This window comes from Pagrus pagrus, assembly GCF_965226575.1.
Source record: "Pagrus pagrus genome assembly, chromosome: 22".
Classification (NCBI taxonomy): Eukaryota; Metazoa; Chordata; class Actinopteri; order Spariformes; family Sparidae; genus Pagrus; species Pagrus pagrus.
Window position 1 is genome coordinate 1,600,226 of NC_140204.1, and position 22,805 is coordinate 1,623,030.

The following is a 22,805-nucleotide window of genomic DNA, read 5'->3' on the forward strand; positions in this document are numbered from 1 at the left end:
GCATCGTTAATATTGCAACGCAGATTATTGTGTTATAGTGGTTTGTGAAGAAGAAACATGTATTTTTTTATGACGACAGCAAAGAAAAGCCTTTTATTTGCTGATGCAAATGCTTGCCTTTGACCTAATTTAAAAAATGGCTTGTTTGAAATAATTTAAGAATACATGTTGATGGTGTAGATTTGTTATTTAACAGTTATATTCAGATTTGAAGAATTTGAGCTGAATATTTTCAGAGTGATTATGCAATGAAAACATTTTTTGAAGGAGGGATAAAACAAGGCATAAATAATGGGGTTACAGGCTGAATTGAAGTAACTCAACCAGTATAATGCTTCCAAGAGGTAAGGATCAATGCGGAAACCAGTGAGGGGATCAATGATAAATTGCATAAAAAAGGGCATCCAACAAAAGATGAATACACCAAGCACAATACTGAGAGTCTTTGCAGCCTTGCCCTCAGAGTGCTTAACCAACCCACCTCTCCCTCTGTCATTTAAACAATTGTGCTTATCTCCAATCTTTCTGACATGCTTTTTAGCCACAATAAATATTTGAGTGTAAAGACAAACCATTACAGTGCAGGGAAAGAAAAAGCACAAAGCACTGCTCAACATTCCCCAAAGTGTGCTAAAGTAAACAAAACAACCACCAAGGCACATTATTGATTCCAAAAAATCTTCTAACCCTGCCAGGTTGGCTTTTGAAAAAAGTACTCCATAACAGTAGGCAGTAGCCAGTGCCCAACAGGCACATACCATAATCATTGCCACTGACATTGTGATTTCTCTAGAATAATGCAGAGGATTGCATATTGCTTGATGTCTGTCGACAGCAATGCAAATTAGGTGAAAGATAGAAAGAGTGGGGAGAAATACCTCAAAACTGGTGTGTATGTTACAGAATGTATTGCCATAGAACCAGCAGCCATGAATAGCCCGGGTGGCACTGAAGGGCATCACAATCACACCCACTAGTAGATCAGCCAGAGCAAGAGATAAAATGAGCAAATTGGTAGGACTATGCAACTGTTTGAAATGACATATTGACACAATGACAAGAGAGTTCCCTAAAATGGTAACCAGCGTGCCTGAAACAAACACCAAATAGAGGGCAAAATTTGGCCAAAAACCTAACCGTACCCCAATACATGAGACATTGCTGCCTGGAAAACAGTACATGAACTGCTCTTGAGAAAAGTCATGAGTCATCACAAAACCCAAACACATATGCCAAAACCTCAGAGATAACCCAACAGAACCCAACAGAGAAAGGACAGGGGAAATGGGATAAACATGCTGACATCTCTGTGTTGTTACCAAAGTCACAGCAAAGAAGCCACCTAAATAATTATTGGATACACTGTGCCATCCAATCAAAGGCCTTCTATTAACATACATGTAAAATAGTCCAAGCAACATTATTATGTCATCACATTTGTAATTTGCACAATATTGATCTAAATGACCATTAATAGTTTCACATGGAAATGATTTGAGTTTTGTGTAATAGAGAAGTATAATTTTAAATGGTGTGAATAATTACTTACATGAATAACAGAATGTTTAAGTGCTGGATAGATGAAGCACACTGCACACTGTAGATGCGTTTGTACAAAAATAATCTGAGCAGCAGGTTGCACGCCGACACAAACTGGACCGTTCATAAACTCAGAGCACTGTTGTAATATACGGTTAGGTTATACAGAGGACCACATTCTCGGTGTGGCAAAGCACAGTCTGGGCAGTCTGTCTAAGGAGATGGACCCGCAGAGGGCCAAGAGCAGTCAGTAGCCCTTTTTACACAGAGTCGCCGCATTATCCCCGCAGTGGTGGTTCGCCAATTCTCCGCCGTTGGTTGTTCACACAGAGCCGAGCAGCTCCAGCGTAAAAGACGAACCACAGTATAATTCACACAGAAAGCCGGCGTTGCGGCTTCAGAAGAGGCGTGACAATACGCGTCATGGTGATAACGGTGTCCTCCTGTTAATCTAAACATGTACCTGCTGACTGTTTATAATCATATGGTGCTGTTATAATGTTTTGTGATTGAGATCTCGACTCACCAAACATCCTGGAAAGTGACAGTTACTGTATGTTTTTCTCTTAATAATGGAAAGTTCACTGAGGTCTCCGTCAGGAGGGCTGACCGCCGCAGTGATTTTTATCTCCGCGACAAACACTTGATGAGTTAAAGTTATTTGCTGGGGACAGACGCTGTTTTTCGGGCAGAAATGTGATGAAGAGTCGGTCGGATCAACAGGCTGACCGACATTTCTCCATCTATAACTGCAGTATTTTTTTACTCATATAAATTGCCAAAGACACAAGCAGTTACTACGTTACTGTTGTTTGGTCCTGTAACGCTGCTTTGTGGGACATTTCTCAATATTATGTTGAGTGATGGACATGTTTAGTGATCACACAGTGAACATCATCAGCTCCGCGCTGCCGCCTTATATCACAACAGTTATTTGTGTGTAAATACAAAATATTGCCATGCAGGGAAAGATTTTGGAGCTGCTAGGGTCTCTGACCTCAAAGAGTAGCCATGGGAGAAAGTAGAGCCTGTAGCTCATGGAAATCATAACATCTAGCACAGGGGTCAGCAACCTTGACTATCAAAAGAGCCATTTTCCCCCCCTTCCTTGGCAAAAAAATCTTTCTGGAGCTGCAAAACATTTCTGTGTCTTATAATGAAGGTAACACAGACTAGAAAGTCTAAATTAGTCTATCAGGATTATTAATAGGCCTAAATGAGCATTCATTTATATTTTCACATCATATGGCAACTCTGCAGTGGGCTAGTTATGCTTACAGTATAATGTACTTGAACTTTGCATTTCCATTTGACTGATGCCATGTTTTGGTGCATTTATGAAAGAAAAGAACTCGCCTACAATAAATAGAAATAGAATAGAAATACAGAACTATATATGCAGACCTACTTAAGTCCTCCCTGTTTGTGAAAATGTACAAAATTAAAAAACAGTGAACAAAATAGATAAAGAACAGTACAGTTTAGATTTTGTTTTAGTTCATGTCAGTGTGAGTTAATCCTTCTTTTTTATCCTTAGCCACATACAGTGATCAACCCTCAGGCATGAGCATAGACACAATGATATTAATTCAATTCAATTGAATCATTCAGTTAATCACAACTTGATAGAACAGATACAATTTAGTGTGTAGGGTGTGCATTTTTACTGTCAGAGAATATAAGAAACACTGTAGGCCTAAAACAGTGATGATGATAAAAAAATGCAACATGTCAAAGCCAGAGGGAGCCACTGCAGAGGGGCAAAAGAGGCACATGCGGGTCCAGAGCCACAGGTTGCAGACCCCTGATCTAGCATCTGGAGACTCACTTCAAAACAGGCCCACAAAGAAAAATATCTGTAAATGGGAAAATTGTCTTGGCAGAGTGGATTCAGCTGAAGGCATGTTCTGCCGATGTAGTGTAATGTGTGTTACTTCAAGTGGATGTTTTGGGTGCCTGTAGGAGAGGTTAACCCACATTCAGAGCTGACTCAAGACATGTTGGAGGTAATTTCTGCAAGTAGATGGACAAGCTGGTTCTGGAGTCCCTTAAAGTACCCACATTCCGAGGTTGTAATCCTGAGACCCAATGGACCTGTGATGGAAATCAGCACAAAGGTTGAGAAAAGCTAACTTTTGAAATGATAGAACAGGTGAACAGGCAACAAGAGAATTGCTAGATTTGATGGGAAAAAAAACTCAGAAGAATTCTGTTTGGTTGATGTATTAAAGATTTTTATTATTAGGCTGACATATAAGTGCATGGTATTTAAATTACTCAAAATATTAGGTGACTAAATGGACATATAGTGTGTTGTCTTTTCAAAAAAAAAAAAAAAAAAACTGGCAAGAAACAAATGTAAGTCCATGTTTTCCTTCATGTTAGTTCCACTTGTAATTTTTCTGTAGTAAAAATGTGTTTCTAAAGGCTTCTGGGAAGAACTACAGCTTCATACATGACCTCCACTAAGTCAAAAGGTGCTCTCTGTAGACAATGACTGAAATAAGTGCAGAACACATAATGCAGTAAGGCTTAAATTGTTAGTCTCTACATATCCTGTAACAGCATTAATATATGCATTTTTCAAATGTAAATTGATCAAGGGGGATTATATTAATATAATTAGGAAGTTATTTTTTAAATGCATTTACTGTAATGCTTTACCTGAAAACATGATGGCCCAGCAATAAAGCAAAGACAAAGTGTACCATTAATATCATAATAAAGACCGTGGTTTGTAATTATTCATGGCAACTGCAAAACCAAAGCCTCTCTACAGCTTATGCATGCCTTACACCTTGTTTCAAAAATATATTATTTGAAAATGTTAAACGGTTTATTTCTTGAGTGTTCATGTGTCATTTAACAGATAAATTCATTGTTGAGGAATTTGAGCTGAATATTTTCAGAGTGATTATACAATGAAAACATTTTTTGAAGGAGGGATAAAACAAGGCATAAATAATGGGGTTACAGGCTGAATTGAAGTAACACAACCAGTATAATGCTTCAAAGAGGAAAGCAGGAATGCTGAAGCCAGTGAGGGGATTAATTATTGAATTCATAAAAAAGGGCATCCAACAAAAGATGAATACACCAAGCACAATACTGAGAGTCTTTGCAGCCTTGCATTCAGACTTTTTAATCGACCCACCTCTTCCTCTGTCATTTAAACAATTGCTCTTATCTCCAATCTTTCTGACATGCTGTTTAGCCACAATAAATATTTGAGTGTAAAGACAAACCATTACAGTGCAGGGAAAGAAAAAGCACAAAGCACTGCTCAACATTCCCCAAAGTGGGTTAAAGAAAACAAAACAACCACCAAGGCACATTATTGATGCCATTAAATCTTCTAACCCTGCCTCATTGGACTTTGAATAAAGTACTCCATAAGCGTAGACAGCAGCCAGTGCCCAGCTGACACATACCATAATCATTGCCACTGACATTGTGATTTTTCTAGAATAATGCAGAGGATTGCATATTGCTTGATGTCTGTCAACAGCAATGCAAATTAGGTGGAAGATAGAAAGAGTGGTGAGAAACACCTCAAAACTGACATGCAGATGACAGAACATATCACCATAGAACCAGCAGCCATGAACAGTCCGGGTGGCACTGAAGGGCATCACAATCACACCCACTAGTAGATCAACCAGAGCAAGAGATAAAATAAGCACATTGGTAGGACTATGCAACTGTTTGAAATGACAAATTGACAACATGACAAAACAGTTCCCTAAAATGGTAACCAGCATGCCTGAAACAAACACCAAATAGAGGACAAGATTGGTCCAAAAACCTTTCTGTAACATAATACATGAGGCATTGCTGCCTGAAAAACAGTACATGAACTGCTCTTGAGAAAAGTCAACAGTCATTGTAAACCCAAAGACATATGCCAAAACCTCAGAGATCACCCAACAGATCCCAACAGAGAGAGGACAGGGGAAATGGGATAAACACGCTGACATCTCTGTGTTGTTACCAAAGTCACAGCAAAGAAGCCACCTAAATAATTACTGGATACGCTGTGCCATCCAATCAAAGACATCCTATTAACATACATGTAAAATAGTTCAAGCAACATTATTATGTCATCATATTTGCAATTTGCATTATATTGATCTAAATAACCATTAATGGTTTCACAAGGAAAACCATTTAGTTTTGAGTGCTGAAGAAGTATAATTTTAAAATATGTTATATGTTGCATTCATACGTATACAAATTGTTATTTCATTTTTGTTGATGTACACTGCACACTGAGTGTATGTTTGTAAATAGTCAATCTGAGCTCCCAAATACACTCTGCTATAACTGAACTGTTCATAAATTGGGAGCGCTGTTGGAGTTTACTGTTCATTTTCTTTTGAAAGCTCTTTTCTCTAGGCCTTTCTGTCTGAAACAGCAGCAGAGAGCAAAGAGAAGCCAGTGTTTCATGACCAGTTGAAATGGCAGCCCTTGCTACAAGGTGTGGCCAAAATTTTTGTTTCAAACGTCAACAAAACAAACTAACATTTTCGACAGAATTTGAGGAAACTTTGTTGAGTTTATGTCAAAAATGTCTATGTATTGTGTTGCAGAGTTGTTTGAAGTTAGCATAGAAACCAGTTAGCCACCGCCCACACTGACTCGGGGCAACAGCACGATATCGCCCCCAGAGTTTCAGCTAGGACATGGTGCTCACAGCAAGTTCTTTATATTTGACAGACTCTTAACTTGTAGTGTAATGAATGAATAACATAACTTACAAAATGTCAATCAGTAAATATTCTTACACATATTTAATATGCTAAACAAAAGAAAAATACAACCATACACCCCCTGAATTCAGGTTTTTCTCTTCTACTGAACTAAGACAAGCTTAATTCCAGGGTCTATATGCTAACCCATCGGCCCTTACTGTACTAACTTTGCATTTTGGCTGTGAGAGGGTTAACCTGAAGACTCATATGTTAACATCTGAGTAGAAATTCTCTCACCTTTGGATTTTCTGGGTACAATAGTCTGATAAACTGGCTGGATATCAGCTGACTGCAGGAAACTAGCCTGATGACCTGGCAAGATACAATCTTAGAGGCTACAGGACTAGACATGGACCCCGGCTGGTTACTGAGTGATTGAGGCAGGTCTATACTCCTCTTGTGAATGTATTCTTTCTGCATTTCAGTTTCATGTGGGGGTGGGCTGGGTCTTCCCCTGGCCCCCGTGTGAGTCTCAGAAATGTATGGACAGATTCAAGTATCCGCAGCCAGTATTATCATCCTCATCCGATTCTCCAAGTAACTTTTTATAGTCAGTTCCTCATGATTTCCATTGTTTTCCAGCCTTTTTCTTGTTTGACATCTTTTAATCCTTTTAATCATGACTTACGTGAAATATACGACAGCCATATCTGTTTAATTTGAGGAGGCAAGAAATAACACGTTCCAGGGGGTAGGACATGTGTATGTGAGGCAGGCTTCACTGACACACGGAGTTTAAAACTTTTATTTCATGAAAGCACAAGTCTGGGGGCTTCTGGGAAAAAAATGACATCTTGGTTACTGCAGTGGTCAAAAAAGCCTAAACTAGTAAACAAGGCTGAAAATTGACATGTGCATAGACATGACAGCATCAGCTATCTCAGTGGACAAACTAAGTGGAAATCAGTGAATGAAGCCTAAAATAGACATATGTTGTCTATTGAAAAAATTATTTGGCAAGAAACTAATATAAAGCCACATTTTCCTTCACATTCATTCTGTTTGTAATGTTTCTGGAGTAGAAATGTGTTTTTTTGAGCTTCTGGGAAGAACTACAGCTTCGTGCATAACCTCCCAAAAGTCAGTATGTGCTGTCTGTAGACAAAGACTGAAAACGAAGCAAAATACATGATTTTGAAATGCTCACTTTTCAAAGCAGCCCTACATTTACTGTAACATTATTAATGTATGAATTGGTACAAGTGTAAATTCATCATGGTGCATTATTTTAATATAATTAGGAATTGAGTATACAATTTGTTAGTGTATAGGTGTTTTTTAAATTCAAGTACTGAAAAAGCTTTACGTGAAAAACAGCGTATAAAACAATCACACAGGAGGACAAACAGTGATTTGTTTAAAAAAGATGCAAATAGATATTGATGACAGTGCAAAACGAAGGCCTTTCTGCCACTGATGCAAATGCATGCCTAACACCTTGTTAAGAATATATCCTATTTGAAAATGAGTCTAGATGTGTCATTTAATAGTTAAAATCATAGTTGAAGAATTTGAGCTGAATATTTTCAGAGTGATTATGCAATGAAAACATTTTTTGAAGGAGGGATAAAACAAGGCATAAATAATGGGGTTACAGGCTGAATTGAAGTAACTCAACCAGTATAATGCTTCCCAGAAGAAAGGATTAATGCTGAAGCCAGTGAGGGGATTAATTATTGCATTCATATAGAAGGGCATCCAACAAAAGATGAATACACCAAGCACAATACTGAGAGTCTTTGCAGCCTTGCCCTCAGAGGGCTTAACCAACCCACCTCTCCCTCTGTCATTTAAACTATTACTCTTATCTCCAATCTTTCTGACATGCTGTTTAGCCACAATAAATATTTGAGTGTAAAGACAAACCATTACAGTGCAGGGAAAGAAAAAGCACAAAGCACTAGTGAAGATTCCCCAAAGTGGGTTAAACAAAACAAAACAGCCGCCAAGGCAAAACGATTCTGTTATATCTTCTAACCCTGCTATGCTGGCCTTTGAATAAAGTACTCCATAAGCGTAGACAGCAGCCAGTGCCCAGCTGACACATACCATAATCACAGCCACTGACATTGTGATTTTTCTAGAATAATGTAGAGGATTGCATATTGCTTGATGTCTGTCGACAGCAATGCAAATTAGATGGAAGATAGAAAGCGTGGTGAGAAACAACTCAAAACTGACATGCAGATGACAGAACGTATCACCATAGAACCAGCAGCCATGAACAGTCCGGGTGGCACTGAAGGGCATCACAATAACACCTACTAGTAGATCAGCCAGAGCAAGAGATAAAATGAGCACATTGGTAGGACTATGCAACTGTTTGAAATGCCAAATTGACACAATGACAAGAGAGTTCCCTAAAATGGTAACCAGCATGCCTGAAAGAAACACCAAATAGAGGACAAAATCTGTCCAGAAACCTAACCGTATCGCAATACATGAGGCATTGCTGCCTGGAACACAGTACATCAGCAGCTCTGGAGGCAGTGAGGCATGAGTCATTCTAAACCCAAAGACATATGCCAAAACCTCAGAGATAACCCAACAGAACCCAACAGAGAGAGGACCTTGGTAGAAACATACTGAAACCTCTTGCTTGTAATCAATGTCACAACATAGAAGCCACCTAAATAGTTATCGGATACACTGTGCCATCCAATCAAAGGCCTTCTATTAATATGCATGCAGAATAGTTCAAGTAAGATTATTATGTCATCCTATTTGTAATTTGCACAATATTGATCTAAATAACCATTAATAGTTTAACAAGGAAAACATGGATGTCTTATATTACATACAGTGGATATAAATGGTCAACACACCCCTGGTAAAATGCCAGGTTTTTGTGATGTAAAAAAAAAAAGAGACCAAGATAAATCATTTCAGAATTTTCCATCTTTAACGTGACCTATAACCTTTACAACTCAATTGAAAAACAAACTGAAATCTTTGAGGGGGAAAACTAAAAACTAAAAAAATTAAATAATTTGGTTGCATAAGTGTGCAAACCCTCCTATAACTGGGGATGTGGCTGTGTTCAGAATAAACCAATCACATTCAAACTCATGTTAAATAGGAGTCAGTACACACCTGCCATCTTTTACAGGGCCTCTGATTAACCCCAAATCAAGTCCAGCTGCTCTAGTAGGGTTTTCATTATCGACATTTTCTTAGTCACATCTTACAGCAAAAGCCAAGGTCCTCAGAGAGCTTCCAAAGCATCAGAGGGATCTCACTGTCAAAAGGTATCAGTCAGGAGAAGGGTACAAAATAATTTCCAAGGCATTAAATATACCATGGAACACAGTGAAGGCAGTCATCATCAAGTGGAGAAAATATGGCAGTGACATTACCAAGAACTGGACATCCCCCCAAAATTGATGACAAGACTGGTCAGGGAGGCTGCCAAGAGGCCTACAGCAACATTAAAAGAGCTGCAGGAATTTCTGGCAAGTACTGGCTGTGTAGTAGATGTGACAACAATCTCCCTTAGATTAAGATTGGAGGGATTGGAAGTTATTGTGTTGAAATGTTAACAATGTTTATCTTACCTAATCCAACATTCCACTAGACAAGCAGACATATTCAGCTAAATTGGTTATCATTGCAGAAAAATAAAAATACTGTATACCGATTTTACATGGTCTAGTGAATTGAAAGCTAGCATGCTAACGTCAGTGTTAGCTTCCTCAAAAGGCTAACAACAGAGTTAGCTACTCATAGTTAAAGTTGGAGAAATGTTCCCAGTATTTCAGTGTACATGTTGGTTATTATCTTCTTTGTCATCTTCATACAGACCCAACAACAGTCAGTGGAAGTTATATGGATCTTAACTTTAGAAATTCTCAAATGAGGATGGTTTTGTAGTAACTAATTTCTTATCCCCCAGTAAAATAGGATGTTATATTCCTAAAAGCAGTTTGGAAGCATGTTTCTGGAACACCACAAATCCTAGATGTCATCCTTAACGGATACAAGATAGGATTTCATTTTTAGGAAAGTTTCTGTCATTAGGTTCCAGGTGTCTTCAACAACAATTTCCTACATTTTGTTTTAAGAAGAATTTGGCAGATATTTGCCATATTTAAAGGCTCGGTAGGCAGCTTATTTTTGGCAATATTGGACAAAAACTTCCATAATAACCTTGGGGATAATGTAAATGAAGTGATGTGAGAGAAGAACAGACCTCTGCGCTTCCTCTAGGCTCTGTTTTCAGCCTGCAAAGAATCTGGCCCGTGACGGAAGACTTTGACCAATCACAGAGCAGTTGAGAGAGCGAGCCCTGTGATTGGCTGTTCTACTAAAGCAGGTGCGCATTCACGTCTCTTTGGTGGAAACCCAGTCTGCAGCAATGGCGAATAACCGGACAGGAAAGATTGCGATCACGGTTGGAAACACCCGCTTTCAGTGCAAAACAATCTAAGAGGATTGGTTGTGTGGGCTGATTTACCATGTAAACAGCCAGGTGACAGCGGCTACCGGTAACGCATTGTCGGAAGTTGCTAATACGTTAGACTGCTGCTAACTGTAGCCAAAGGCATATGGCTGCTGCTAACACAAGATCAAGTTTATGTTGCTACGTTAGAGTCACTAACACATCGCAACCGTCTTATGAACTAATTCAGCACTGTTCAGTATTGCCTCTTGTCGACATGGGGGTAACGCATTTTATCCCAGAAGTATAGCTGCAAATGATTTGTGTGTGTGTTTGTGTGTACGTGTATGAAGCGCGTGCATCAGATGCCCGTGCTTGTCTGGTGGGAGGAGCTTGGGTCAGAGCTGAGGAGATGAGACCAGTGTAGACTCAACAAACACCTTTTTTCTAGGATTGCTGCCTACCGAGCCTTTAAGTGTTTTTTTTCTATAACGTAAATGTATTTAATGAAATAATTATCCACTTCACATGTGACTATTCTTCATTAGCACAAACAAACTGTTTGATATTAGAGCAAAACACACAACAGAGTATTGCATAATATTTAAATATAGCCCAGCAATATTTGTGCAATGTTACAGGGGAAAGTGTTGAAGAAGCATTGATTTCAATACGAATTGATGACACAAGTTAATCAAAGGTGTTTCTGAAATTCAAAAACTGGAAAATGTAACCAATATTTCTGAAATTAGTTGCACAAAAGATGTCTTTAAAGAAAATTCAACATGTATTTATTGTTGACAATAGCAGAAGAGAGACCTTTTGATTGCTGGTGCAAATGCATGAACAAGACCTTGTTCTGAAAAGAAAATATCATATTCATGTCTGAGTGTGTCATTTAAGAGATAAATTCATAGTGGAAGAAATTGAGCTAAATATTTTCAGAGTGATTATGAATTGAAAATTGAATTAAAGTAACCCAACGAAACTAATCCTTCCAACACAGGACCAGGTGTGCTGAAGCCAGTGAGGGGATTGCTTATCAAAGCCATGAAAAACGGCATCTAACAAAAGATGAATGCACCAAGCACAATACCCATAGTCTTTGCATCCTAGCACTCTGTTTTATCATCACATCTCTTCCTTTGTCGCAGTATGTTATACCATCGAGAAAGTTTAGTTTTTGTCCGTCATTTTGGCCTAACATCTAAGTTATTTCACTAAATTTTCTTAAGGCACTGAGAGCTTGATGAGCCTGTGCAACTGACCGTAGCACTTAAAATATTACATGTATTATTTTTAATTACTGTACATTTTTTTATTTACCAGTTTGAAAGGTTCCAGGGGTTGGAAATGAGTTTTTTGTTAATTTCATCATATGTTGGATTATAATTTAAAGGCTCACACTTTCTTACGTCACTAGCAGGTAGATGAGCATTCATATGCAGTCCATCGTTTGAAAAGGACAGTTTGTTAAGGATTTTATTTCAAAGGCTACATTTGTCCTGCATTGAGTTTTACTCTGTTTTAATTTAGCCTGCCATTTTGTTCATTATTGGCACTTGTTGAGCAGAGACAGTTAAATGTAAATTAAAGTCAGAAAGACTGTCTGGTGTGATGTGTGCAGTGTTTTTGGAAGTATAACTCATGATATACAGGTGTATCATTCAACTTCTTTCATTGTCTAGTTGTAAATAAAAAAATCTGCAATGTATCGTTTTATCAAATCACAATTTGTAGAATTGCAGTATTTAAAAGGGAATCACAATATATATCTAACAGGCACCGCAGGCACCACGATAGTATTGTATCATGCTAACCCATAGGCCCTTACAGTTCTAACTGTGCATTTTGACTGGAGTATTAACCTAAAGACTCATGAGTTAACATTTTAGTAGGTCTTCTCTTGTGTGGATTTTCTGGGTGCAAGACTGTGATAGACTGGCTGGATATTAGCAGGCTTCAGAAAACTATCCTGATGACCAGGCGAGATACAATCTTAGAGGCTACAGGTATAGGCATGTACCCTGGCTGGATACTGGGAGATTGAGGCAAGTCTATACGATTTATGGACAGATTCAAGTATCCGGAGCCAATAACTCGCATTATCAATCCTCACCTGATTCTGACAGATAACAGTTAGAAGTCAGTTCCATGTGATTTCCATTGTTTTCCAGCCTTTTTCTTGTGATCCTTTTAATCACCACTTACTTGAAAGATATAATAGCCATATCTGTTTAATTTCTCCCTCCCACCCCTCACCCCCAAGAAACAGACAAAAACAAAAAACGTATATGCACTTGTATGTTCTTACCCTTAGCACTTAAATCATAGCAATTATGTACTGAAGGTATCCTTGATAGATAGCAGCTACTATGCTCAGACGAGGTCTTGAAAGTTGTTTCTATTTTTTCATTCTTACTTTATTGGCGGTGATATGTTGTGGTTTCTTGTGAGAAATGTACTTATTGTACGTCCCTTCTGACCAAAACATCTGCTAAATGCCCTAAATGTAAATGTAAATTTGAGGAGGCAAGAAGTAACAATGTCCAGGGGGTGGAACACACACTGCCTCCAGCCCCATGTGAGGCATGCTTCACTGGCACATGAATTTTCAATTTTTTATTTGATGAAAGCACAAGTCTGGGCGCTTCTGGGAAAAAATGACAGCTTGGGTTACTGCAGTGGTCAAAAAAGCCTAAGCTAGTAAATGAGGCCAAAAATTGACATATTCATATACATGACAGCATCAGCTATCTCAGTGGACAAACTAAATGTAAATCTGAATGAAGCTTAAAATAGACATATGTCTATTGAAAAAATAATTTGTCAAGAAACTAATATAAATCCACGATTTCCTTCACATCCATTCTGTTTTAATGTTTGTGGAGTAGAAATGTGTTTCTTTGAGCTTCTGGGAAGAACTACAGCTTCGTACATAACCTCCCAAAAGTCAATAGGTGCTGTCTGTAGACAAAGACTGAAAATGAAGCAAAATACATGACTTGGTAATGCTCACTTTTCAAAGCAGCCCTACATTTACTGTAACAGTATTAATGTATGAATTAGTACAAGTGTAAATTTATCATGGTGCATTATTTTAATATAATTAGGAATTGAGTATACAACTTGTTATTGTATATAAAGGTGGATTTTAATTCCAAGTACTAAAAAAGCTTTATCTGAAAAATAGCATATAAAACAATCACACAGGAGGACAAACATATTGGCCTAATAATAAAGCATGGTGTTAGAAAACATGTAGCATTGACATCCTAATAAAGACAGTGGGTTGTTGAAAAAAATGCAAATAGTTATTGATGACAAGTGCAAAAGAAAGGCCTTTCTGCGACTGATGCAAATGCATGCCTAACACCTTGTCTAAAATATATCCTATTTGAAAATATTGTGTTGAGATTTGTCATTTATCAGATAAATTCATAGTTGAAGAATTTGAGCTGAATATTTTCAGAGTGATTATACAATGAAAACATTTTTTGAAAGAGGGATAAAACAAAGCATAAATAATGGGGTTACAGGCTGAATTGAAGTAACTCAACCAGTATAATACTTCCCAGAGGAAAGAATTAATGCTGTAGCCAGTGAGGGGATTAATTATTGCATTCATATAAAAGGGCATCCAACAAAAGATGAATACACCAAGCACAATACTGAGAGTCTTTGCAGCCTTGCCCTCAGACTGTTTAACCAACCCACCTCTTCCTCTGTCATTTGACCTATTGTTCTGATCTCCAATCTTTCTGACATGGTGTTTAGCCACAATAAATATTTGAGTGTAAAGACAAACCATTACAGTGCAGGGAAAGAAAAAGCACAAAGCACTAGTGAAGATTCCCCAAAGTGGGTTAAACAAAACAAAACAGCCGCCAAGACAAAATGATTCTGTTATATCTTCTAACCCTGCCACGCTGGCCTTTGAATAAAGTACTCCATAAGCATAGACAGCAGCCAGTGCCCAGCTGACACATACCATAATCACAGCCACTGACATTGTGATTTTTCTAGAGTAATGCAGAGGATTGCATATTGCTTGATGTCTGTCGACAGCAATGCAAATTAGGTGAAAGATAGAAAGAGTGGTGAGAAACAACTCAAAACTGACATGCAGATGACAGAATGTATCACCATAGAACCAACAGCCATGAACAGTCCGGGTGGCACTGAAGGGCATCACAATCACACCCACTAGTAGATCAGCCAGAGCAAGAGATAAAATTAGCACATTGGTAGGACTATGCAACTGTTTGAAATGACAAATTGACACAATGACAAGAGAGTTCCCTAAAATGGTAACTAGAATGCCTGAAACAAACACCAAATAGAGGGCAAAATCTGTCCAGAAACCTAACCGTACCATAATACATGAGGCATTGCTGCCTGGAAAACAGTCCAACAAGTCTGGAGGCAACGGATGAGTCATAGTCAAACAAAAGACAAATGCCAAAACCTCAGAGATAACCCAACAGAACCCAACAGAGAGAGGACCTTGGGAGAACCATACTGAAACCTCTCTCTTGTCATCAATGTCACAACATTGAAGCCACCTAAATAATTATTGGATACACTATGCCATCCAATCAAAGGCCTCCTATTAACATAGATGTAAAATAGTCCAAGCAACATCATTATGTCATCATATTTTTCATTTGAACAATATTGATCTAAATGACCATTAATAGTTTCACATGGAAATTATTTTAGTGTTGTGTAATAGAGAAGTATAATTTTAAAAGGTGTGAATAATTACTAACATAAATATCAGAATGTTTAAGTGCTGGATAGAGGAAGCACACTGCACACTGTAGGTACGTTAGTAAAAAGTCAATCTGTGCAGCAGGTTGTACTCCGACACAATCTGGACTGTTCGTGAACTCAGAGCACTGTTGTAATATACGGTTAGGTTATTCAGAGGACCACATTCTCAGAGTGTCAAAGCACAGTCTGGGCAGTCTGTCTAAGGAGATGGACCCGCAGAGGGCCAAGAGCAGTCAGTGTGTCATGGACAGCTGAAACGGCAACTAGCCAAATGTATGACTGATGGGCGAATGAAGAAAAGTAACTCAACAGACATGCTTGGATATTGAACACCAAAATCCTAGATGTCATCCTTAACTGACATAAGATAGGATTTAATTCTCAGGAATTTTCCGTAATGAGGCCCCAGGTGTCTTTAACAACAATTTCTAAGACCTACATTTTGTTCTAAGAAGAAGTTGGCAGATATTTGCCATATTTAAGTGTTTATTTCCATAATGTAAATTTATGTAATAAAAATAATTATCTACTTAACATGTGACTATTCTTTATTAGCCCAAACGAACTGTTATTTGCTCAACACAAGGTTGTGAACAAAATTATGAGTTGATCTCAAAGACATACTGAATCTCTGCTGCTGTCTGGGCACAATGTGGTTTAATGACATGTTCTCAAAAATGAGCATTCTACAGCTTCCAACATGCAAATATTTTCAAACCATTCCAATCCGTGTTTGCTTTCATGTTCTGTCAGTTTGTAAAGATTGTTAAGTAGAAATTTGTTGATGCCATGTGAGGAACTACAGCTTCCTTTACAGCAGTAGTCAGGATAAACCTAAATCAGTATGTACTGTAACCTACTAAAGTGAACAGGTGCTGTTTCTAGACATAAACTGAGACAAAACAAGGCGAGGAAAAACACACAACAGAGTAATGCATAATATTTAAATATAGCCCAGCAATATTTGTGCATTGTTACAGGGGAAAGTGTTAAAGAAGCATTGATTTCAGTACAATTTGAAATTGACGATACAAATTCAACTGAAATATCTGAAATTAGTTGCATGAAGGGGTTCCCAAAGAAAATTGAAGATGTAATTATTGATGACAATAGCAGAACTAAGATCCTTTTATTGCTGGTACAAATGCATGAACAAGACCTTGTTTCAAAAACGATATTTGAAAATGTATTCATGTTTGAGTGTGTCATTTAACAGATAAATTCATAGTGGAAGAATTTGAGCTAAATATTTTCAAAGTGATTATGAATCGAAAACATTTTTTGGAGGCGGGATTAAACAAGGCATAAATAATTGTGTTTAAGGTTGAATTGACCTCTTCCTTTGTCATTTGAACATTTGTCCACAATTTTTCTTACATGCTGTTTAGCCACAATAGATATTTGTGTGTAAATACAAAGTATAACAGTGCAGGAGAAGATTTGATAACTGCGAGAGTCTCTGACGTCAAAGAGTAGCCATGGGAGAAAGCCGAGCTTGTAGGTTATGGAGATGATGACATCAAGCATCTGTGTAGTCACGTTAAAACAGTCACAAAGAGTAATAATATCTGTGAATGGGAAAATTGTCTTGGCGGAGTGGATTCAGCTTAATGCATGTTTTCCCAATGTAGGGTTGTGTGCTATTTAGATGTTTTGGGGGCCTGTAGGAGAGGTTATCCCACATAAAGATTTGTATTTTCTTTAAGACACATTTTAATTATTAGGCTGCCATAAAACTGCATGGTATTTAAATTACGCAAAATATTAGGTGACTAAATGGACATACAGTGTGTTGTCTTTTTTTTTTTTTTTTTTTTTTTTTAAAAGACTGGCAAGAAACAAATGTAAGTGCATGTTTTCCTTCATGGTAGTTCCAATTGTAATATTTCTGAAGTAAAAATGTGTTTCTAAAGGCTTCTGGGAAGAACTACAGCTTCATACATTACCTCCAAGAAGTAAAAAGGTGCTCTCTGTAGACGACTGAAAAAAATTTAAACAAATAATGCAGTAAGGCTTACATTTCAACAAGGTTCTACATACCCTGTAACAGCATCAAGTGTAAATTGATCAAGGGGGATTATATTAATATAATTATGAATTGAGTAAATGACAAAATGTACCATTAATGTAATAATGAAGACAGTGATTTGTTATGATTGATGACAACTGCAAAACAAAGGCCCTTTTCTGCAGCTTAAGCAAATGCATGCCTTACACCTTGAAAACTCAAAAATATATTATCTGAAGAGGTTGAACAGTTCATATTTTGAGTGTAGATGTGTCATTTATCAGATAAATTCATAGTTGAAGAATTTGAGCTGATTATTCAGAGTGATTCAGAGTCAGAGTGATTATACAATGAAAATATTTTTTGAAGGAGGGATAAAACAAGGCATAAATAATGGGGTTACAGGCTGAATTGAAGTAATTCAACCAGTAAAATACTTCAGAGAGCAGAAAAGGTATACTCAAGCTAGCGAGAACACCAATCAAATGTAGCACATATAAAGGCATGCAACAAAAGATGAATACACCAAGCACAATACTGAGAGTCTTTGCAGCCTTGCTTTCAGACTGTTTAATCAACCCACCTCTCCCTCTGTCATTTAAACAATTGTTCTTATCTCCAATCTTTCTTACATGCTGTTTAGCCACAATAAATATTTGAGTGTAAAGACAAACCATTACAGTGCAGGGAAAGAAAAAGCAAAAAGCACTGCTCAACATTACCCAAAGTGGGTTAAAGAAAATGAAACAACCACCAATGCACTTAAATAATTCCAAATCCTCTAACCCTACCTCATTGGCCTTTGAATAAAGTCCTCCATAAGCATAGACAGCAGCCAGTGCCCAGCTGGCACATACCATAATCATTGCCACTGACATTGTGATTTTTCTAGAATAATGCAGAGGATTGCATATTGCTTGATGTCTGTCGACAGCAATGCAAATTAGGTGGAAGATAGAAAGAGTGGTGAGAAACACCTCAAAACTAAAATGTAGGTGACAGAACGTATCACCATAGAACCAACAGCCAGTAACAGTCCGGGTGGCACTGAAGGGCATCACAATAACACCCACTAGCAGATCAACCAGAGCAAGAGATAGAATGAACACATTGGTAGGACTATGCAACTGTTTGAAATAACAAATTGACACAATGACAAGAGAGTTCCCTAAAATGGTAACCAGCGTGCCTGAAACAAACACCAAATAGAGGACAAAATTTGGCCAAAAACCTAACCGTATCCCAATACATGAGGCATTGCTGCCTGGAACACAGTACATCAGCAGCTCTGGAGGCAACGAATGAGTCATGCTAAACCCAAAGACATAGGAGACATGGGAGAAACATACTGAAACCTGTCTCTGGTAATCAATGTCACAACATAGAAGCCACCTAAATAATTATTGGATACACTGTGCCATCCAATCAAAGGCCTCCTATTACGTACATGTAAAATAGTCCAAGCAACATTGTTATGTCCTCACATTTGTAATTTGCACAATATTGATCTAAATAACCATTAATAGTTTCACATGGAAATGATTTTAGTTTTGTGTAATAGAGAAGTATAATTTTAAAAGTTGTGAATAATTACTAAGTGCTGGATAGATGAAGCACACTGCACACTGTAGGTGCGTTTGTAAAAAGTCAATCCGAGCAGCAGGTTGCACGCCGGCACAAACTGGACTGTTCGTAAACTCAGAGCACTGATGTAATATACGGTTAGGTTATTCAGAGGACCACATTCTGGGAGTGGCAAAGCACAGTCTGGGCAGTCTGTCTAAGGAGATGGACCCACAGAGAGCCAAGAGCAGTCAGTGTGTCATGGACAGCTGAAACGGCAACTAGCTAAATGTATGACTGATGAGCGAATGAAGTAAAGTAACTCAACACACATGCTTGGATATGAATTACAGAGGTCATTTTGTGTTTCTAGATTTAGATTGGAGGGATTGGGAGTTGAAATGTTAACATTGTTTATCTTACCTAATCCAACATTCCACAAGACAAGCAGACATATTCAGCTAATTTGGTTATCATTGCAGAAAAAAAAATACTGTGTACCAATTTTACGTTGTCTCGTGAATTGAAAGCTAACATGCTAACCTCAGTGTTAACTTCCTCAAAAGGCTAACAACAGAGTTAGCTCCTCCTACAGTTAAAGTTTGAGAAATGTTCCCAGTGTTTCAGTGTACATGTTGGTTATTATCTTGGTTGTCATCGTCATACAGACCCAACAACAGTCATTGGCAGTTATATGGATCCTAACTTTGGAAATTCTCAAATGAGGATGGTTTTGTAACTAGTAACTAATTTCTTATCCCCCAATAACATAGGCTGTTATATTCTTTAAAGCAGTATGGAAACATGTTTCTGGAACACCAAAAATCCTAGATGTCATCCTTAACTAATATAAGATAGGATTTCATTCTGGGGAAAGTTTCTGTAATGAGGCCCCAGCTGACCAGCCGGTGGGGGAGTGATAGCGTCTTGCCTCACCGGAGTGACTGTGTTTGATGTTGTTCAGGCTGGAATAAACCTTATTTCAGCTCTGACGAATTCATTAAATTACAGAGACCATGGCGCCCCGCCATAGTCTCATAACGAACCAAAAGTATGTTTATGCTGCTCACAATAACATAACGTTGTGTTTTGCGCCGTTGATTCAGCAAAGTATCTCTGGTCAGCCGGTACTGTAACGTTTCCGGTGCAGGCGTGATACTGCGGCTGTGTCGGGTTCGTCTGCAGGTGAGTTAGTGAGAAATGACTCAGGTGTGTTTTCACTCCGCTGTCAACACCGGAGCCGCTGCAGCTGCGTGTTCGTTAAACACGGTTAGCGTTACCTTAGCTTTAGCTACTAGCCGCTAACGTTACTCCCTATAGGCGTCCACGTTAACCGGAGCTGTGACTTCAGTTTGTCATATTTCACCGATAAGGAGAGAAATCACTGAAAGATAGAGCAACAAGTCCTGAGAGCTGCTGTATTTCATTCAGTCTGTGGAAAACTACAACACCGTTCAATATTGTCTGTTTTCAAGCATCGGTTTGCAACGCAGGACAACAGCAGGACTTTGAAAATTAAAGTCTTAATGTCTGAGAGCCAAACCAGCAGAAACAAACGACTCATTTCTGTCCTTTTTTAAATGTTAGCTCAGCTGATATCTCTGAGCACAGTGGCACAAAACATTAAACCTGATGTGAAACAAGCAGAAACAAGTAATAAATACAACACAATGTCAGAAAATAGTTATAATAGTTGGTTATAATTTCTTAGAGCACATAGCGATGTCTTCAAATGTCATATTTTGTCTGATCAGCAGTCCAAAAATCCAAATATATTCAGTTTACTATCACGTATGACACAAAAAAGCTTAAAATCATCCAATTTGAGAAGCTACAACAAATACATTTTGGCATTTTTCCTTATTTGGTTATCAAAATAGTTGCTGATTGATTTTCTGTCAGTTGACTAATCGATTAATCATTTCAGCTCATCCTGTTTTCAGCAGAAGTAAGTAGTGAACACAAAACAATGTCAGAAAATAGTTGTTTACAAGAGCAAAAATGTATTCATAGATCTAGCCTCTTAATTTTGCTCTCAAAGTGCACCAGATTGATGCAATTAACTTTAAAATATAGAAACATTTTATTCCGGGGGAGCATGCACCCGGACCCCCCTAGATAGTCCGAGGTCCCACCATAGTCTCACAAAATCTTGTGGGAAACACTGTGATGTTATGCAAGGAATTTAATAATAATGATAATAATAATAACAATAATAATAATAAAAGAAGAAGAAAGCATGTTGCAAAGCAGCGCAAACGTATATGCGAAATTGTTGTACAGGCGAAGAGACTTAAAAAATAAAAAGATATAAGATAAGAAAGAAAGTGAGGTGTTCTTATTCTCTCAAAACTGTCTTTTTTATGAGAGATTTGCTCTCTATTTAACTGGGAATCTGGGATATTTCTGGGATTGTAATTGTGATGGATGGATATACTATGTGCCTAGCAAGGGCCATGTATCTACTTGCACACAGAAATTCTAGTGTCAAAAAGCGTAATTTGCATCTTAAAATCACTAAAATGTTCTCCTGGTGGGGGGTCCGGGGGCACCCCCCCATGTTGATGCCATGTAAGGAACTACAGCTTCCTTTACAGCAGAAATCAGGATAAACCTAATTCAGTATGTACTGCAACCTACTAAAGTGAACGGGTGCTGTTTCTAGACATAAACTGAGACAAAACAAGGCGAGGCAAAACACACAACAGAATAATGCATAATATGAACTCAACTGAAATTTCTGAAATTAGTTGCACAAAAGAGAGTTTCCAAAGAAAATTGAACATGTAATTATTGATGACAATAGCAGAACTAAGATCTTTTTATTGCTGGTGCAAATGCATGAACAAGACCTTGTTTTAAAAACAATATTTGAAAATATCATATTCATGTTTGAGTGTGTCATTTAACAGATAAATTCATAGTGGAAGAATTTGAGCTAAATATTTTCAGTGATTATGAATTGAAAACTTTTTTGAAGGAGGGATAAAACAAGGCATAAATAATTGGGTTTAAGTTTGAATTAACCTCTTCCTTTGTCATTTGAACATTTGTTCACATCTCCAATTTTTCTTACATGCTGTTTAGCCACAATAGATATTTGAGTGTAAATACAAACTATTACAGTGCAGGGGAAGATTTGAGAGCTGCTAGGGTCTCTGACCTCAAAGAGTAGCCTATGGAGATGATGATATCAAGCATCTGTGTAGTTACTTCCAAACAGTCACAAAGAGAAAAAATATCTGTAAATGGGAAAATTGTCTTGGCGCAGTGGATTCAGCTAAATGCATGTTTTCCCAATGTAGGGTTGTGTGCTATTTAGATGTTCTGGGGGCCTGTAGGAGATGTTATCCCACATTCAAATTGTACATGATGTGGTGTTGTCAATACCAGTCTCTTCAGCTGTATGTGAGAGGGCCTTCAGCTGTCTGAGCAGAGTCAAGACAGAATGGAGGTCATTTCTGCAAGTAGATGGACAAGCTGGTTTTGGTGTCACTTAAAGAACGCACAATCCAAGGTTGTAATGCTGAGACCCAATGGATCTGTGATGGAAATCAGCACAAAGGTTGACAAAAGCTAACTTTTGAAAGGATAGAACAGGTGAACAGGCAACAAGAGAATTGCTGGATTTGATAAAAATAAACTTCAAAGAATTCCGTTTGGTTAATGTATTAAAGATTTTAATTTTCTTAAAGACACATTTTAATTATGAAGCTGACATATACGTGCATGGTATTTAAATTACTCAAAATATTGACTAAATGGACATACAGTGCGTTGTCTTTTCAAA

At 37.8% G+C, this 22,805-nt stretch overlaps 2 protein-coding genes across 2 annotated transcripts; both read right to left on the reverse strand.

Moving 5' to 3' along the window:
• Positions 1-3,469: 3,469 nt before the first annotated feature.
• Positions 3,470-8,795, reverse strand: LOC311251804 (trace amine-associated receptor 13c-like; the record flags this gene model as incomplete). Its single annotated transcript, XM_084344447.1, has 5 exons — positions 3,470-3,495; positions 4,514-4,745; positions 5,103-5,185; positions 8,066-8,190; positions 8,359-8,795. The coding sequence occupies 5 exons, from the start codon at positions 8,793-8,795 to the stop codon at positions 3,470-3,472; spliced, it is 903 nt and encodes a 300-aa protein (XP_084200573.1).
• Positions 8,796-14,089: 5,294 nt separating this feature from the next.
• On the reverse strand, positions 14,090-15,046 carry LOC311251805 (trace amine-associated receptor 13c-like; the record flags this gene model as incomplete). Its single annotated transcript, XM_084344448.1, has 1 exon — positions 14,090-15,046. One exon carries the CDS (start codon positions 15,044-15,046, stop codon positions 14,090-14,092), a length of 957 nt encoding a protein of 318 aa, XP_084200574.1.
• Positions 15,047-22,805: the final 7,759 nt, after the last annotated feature.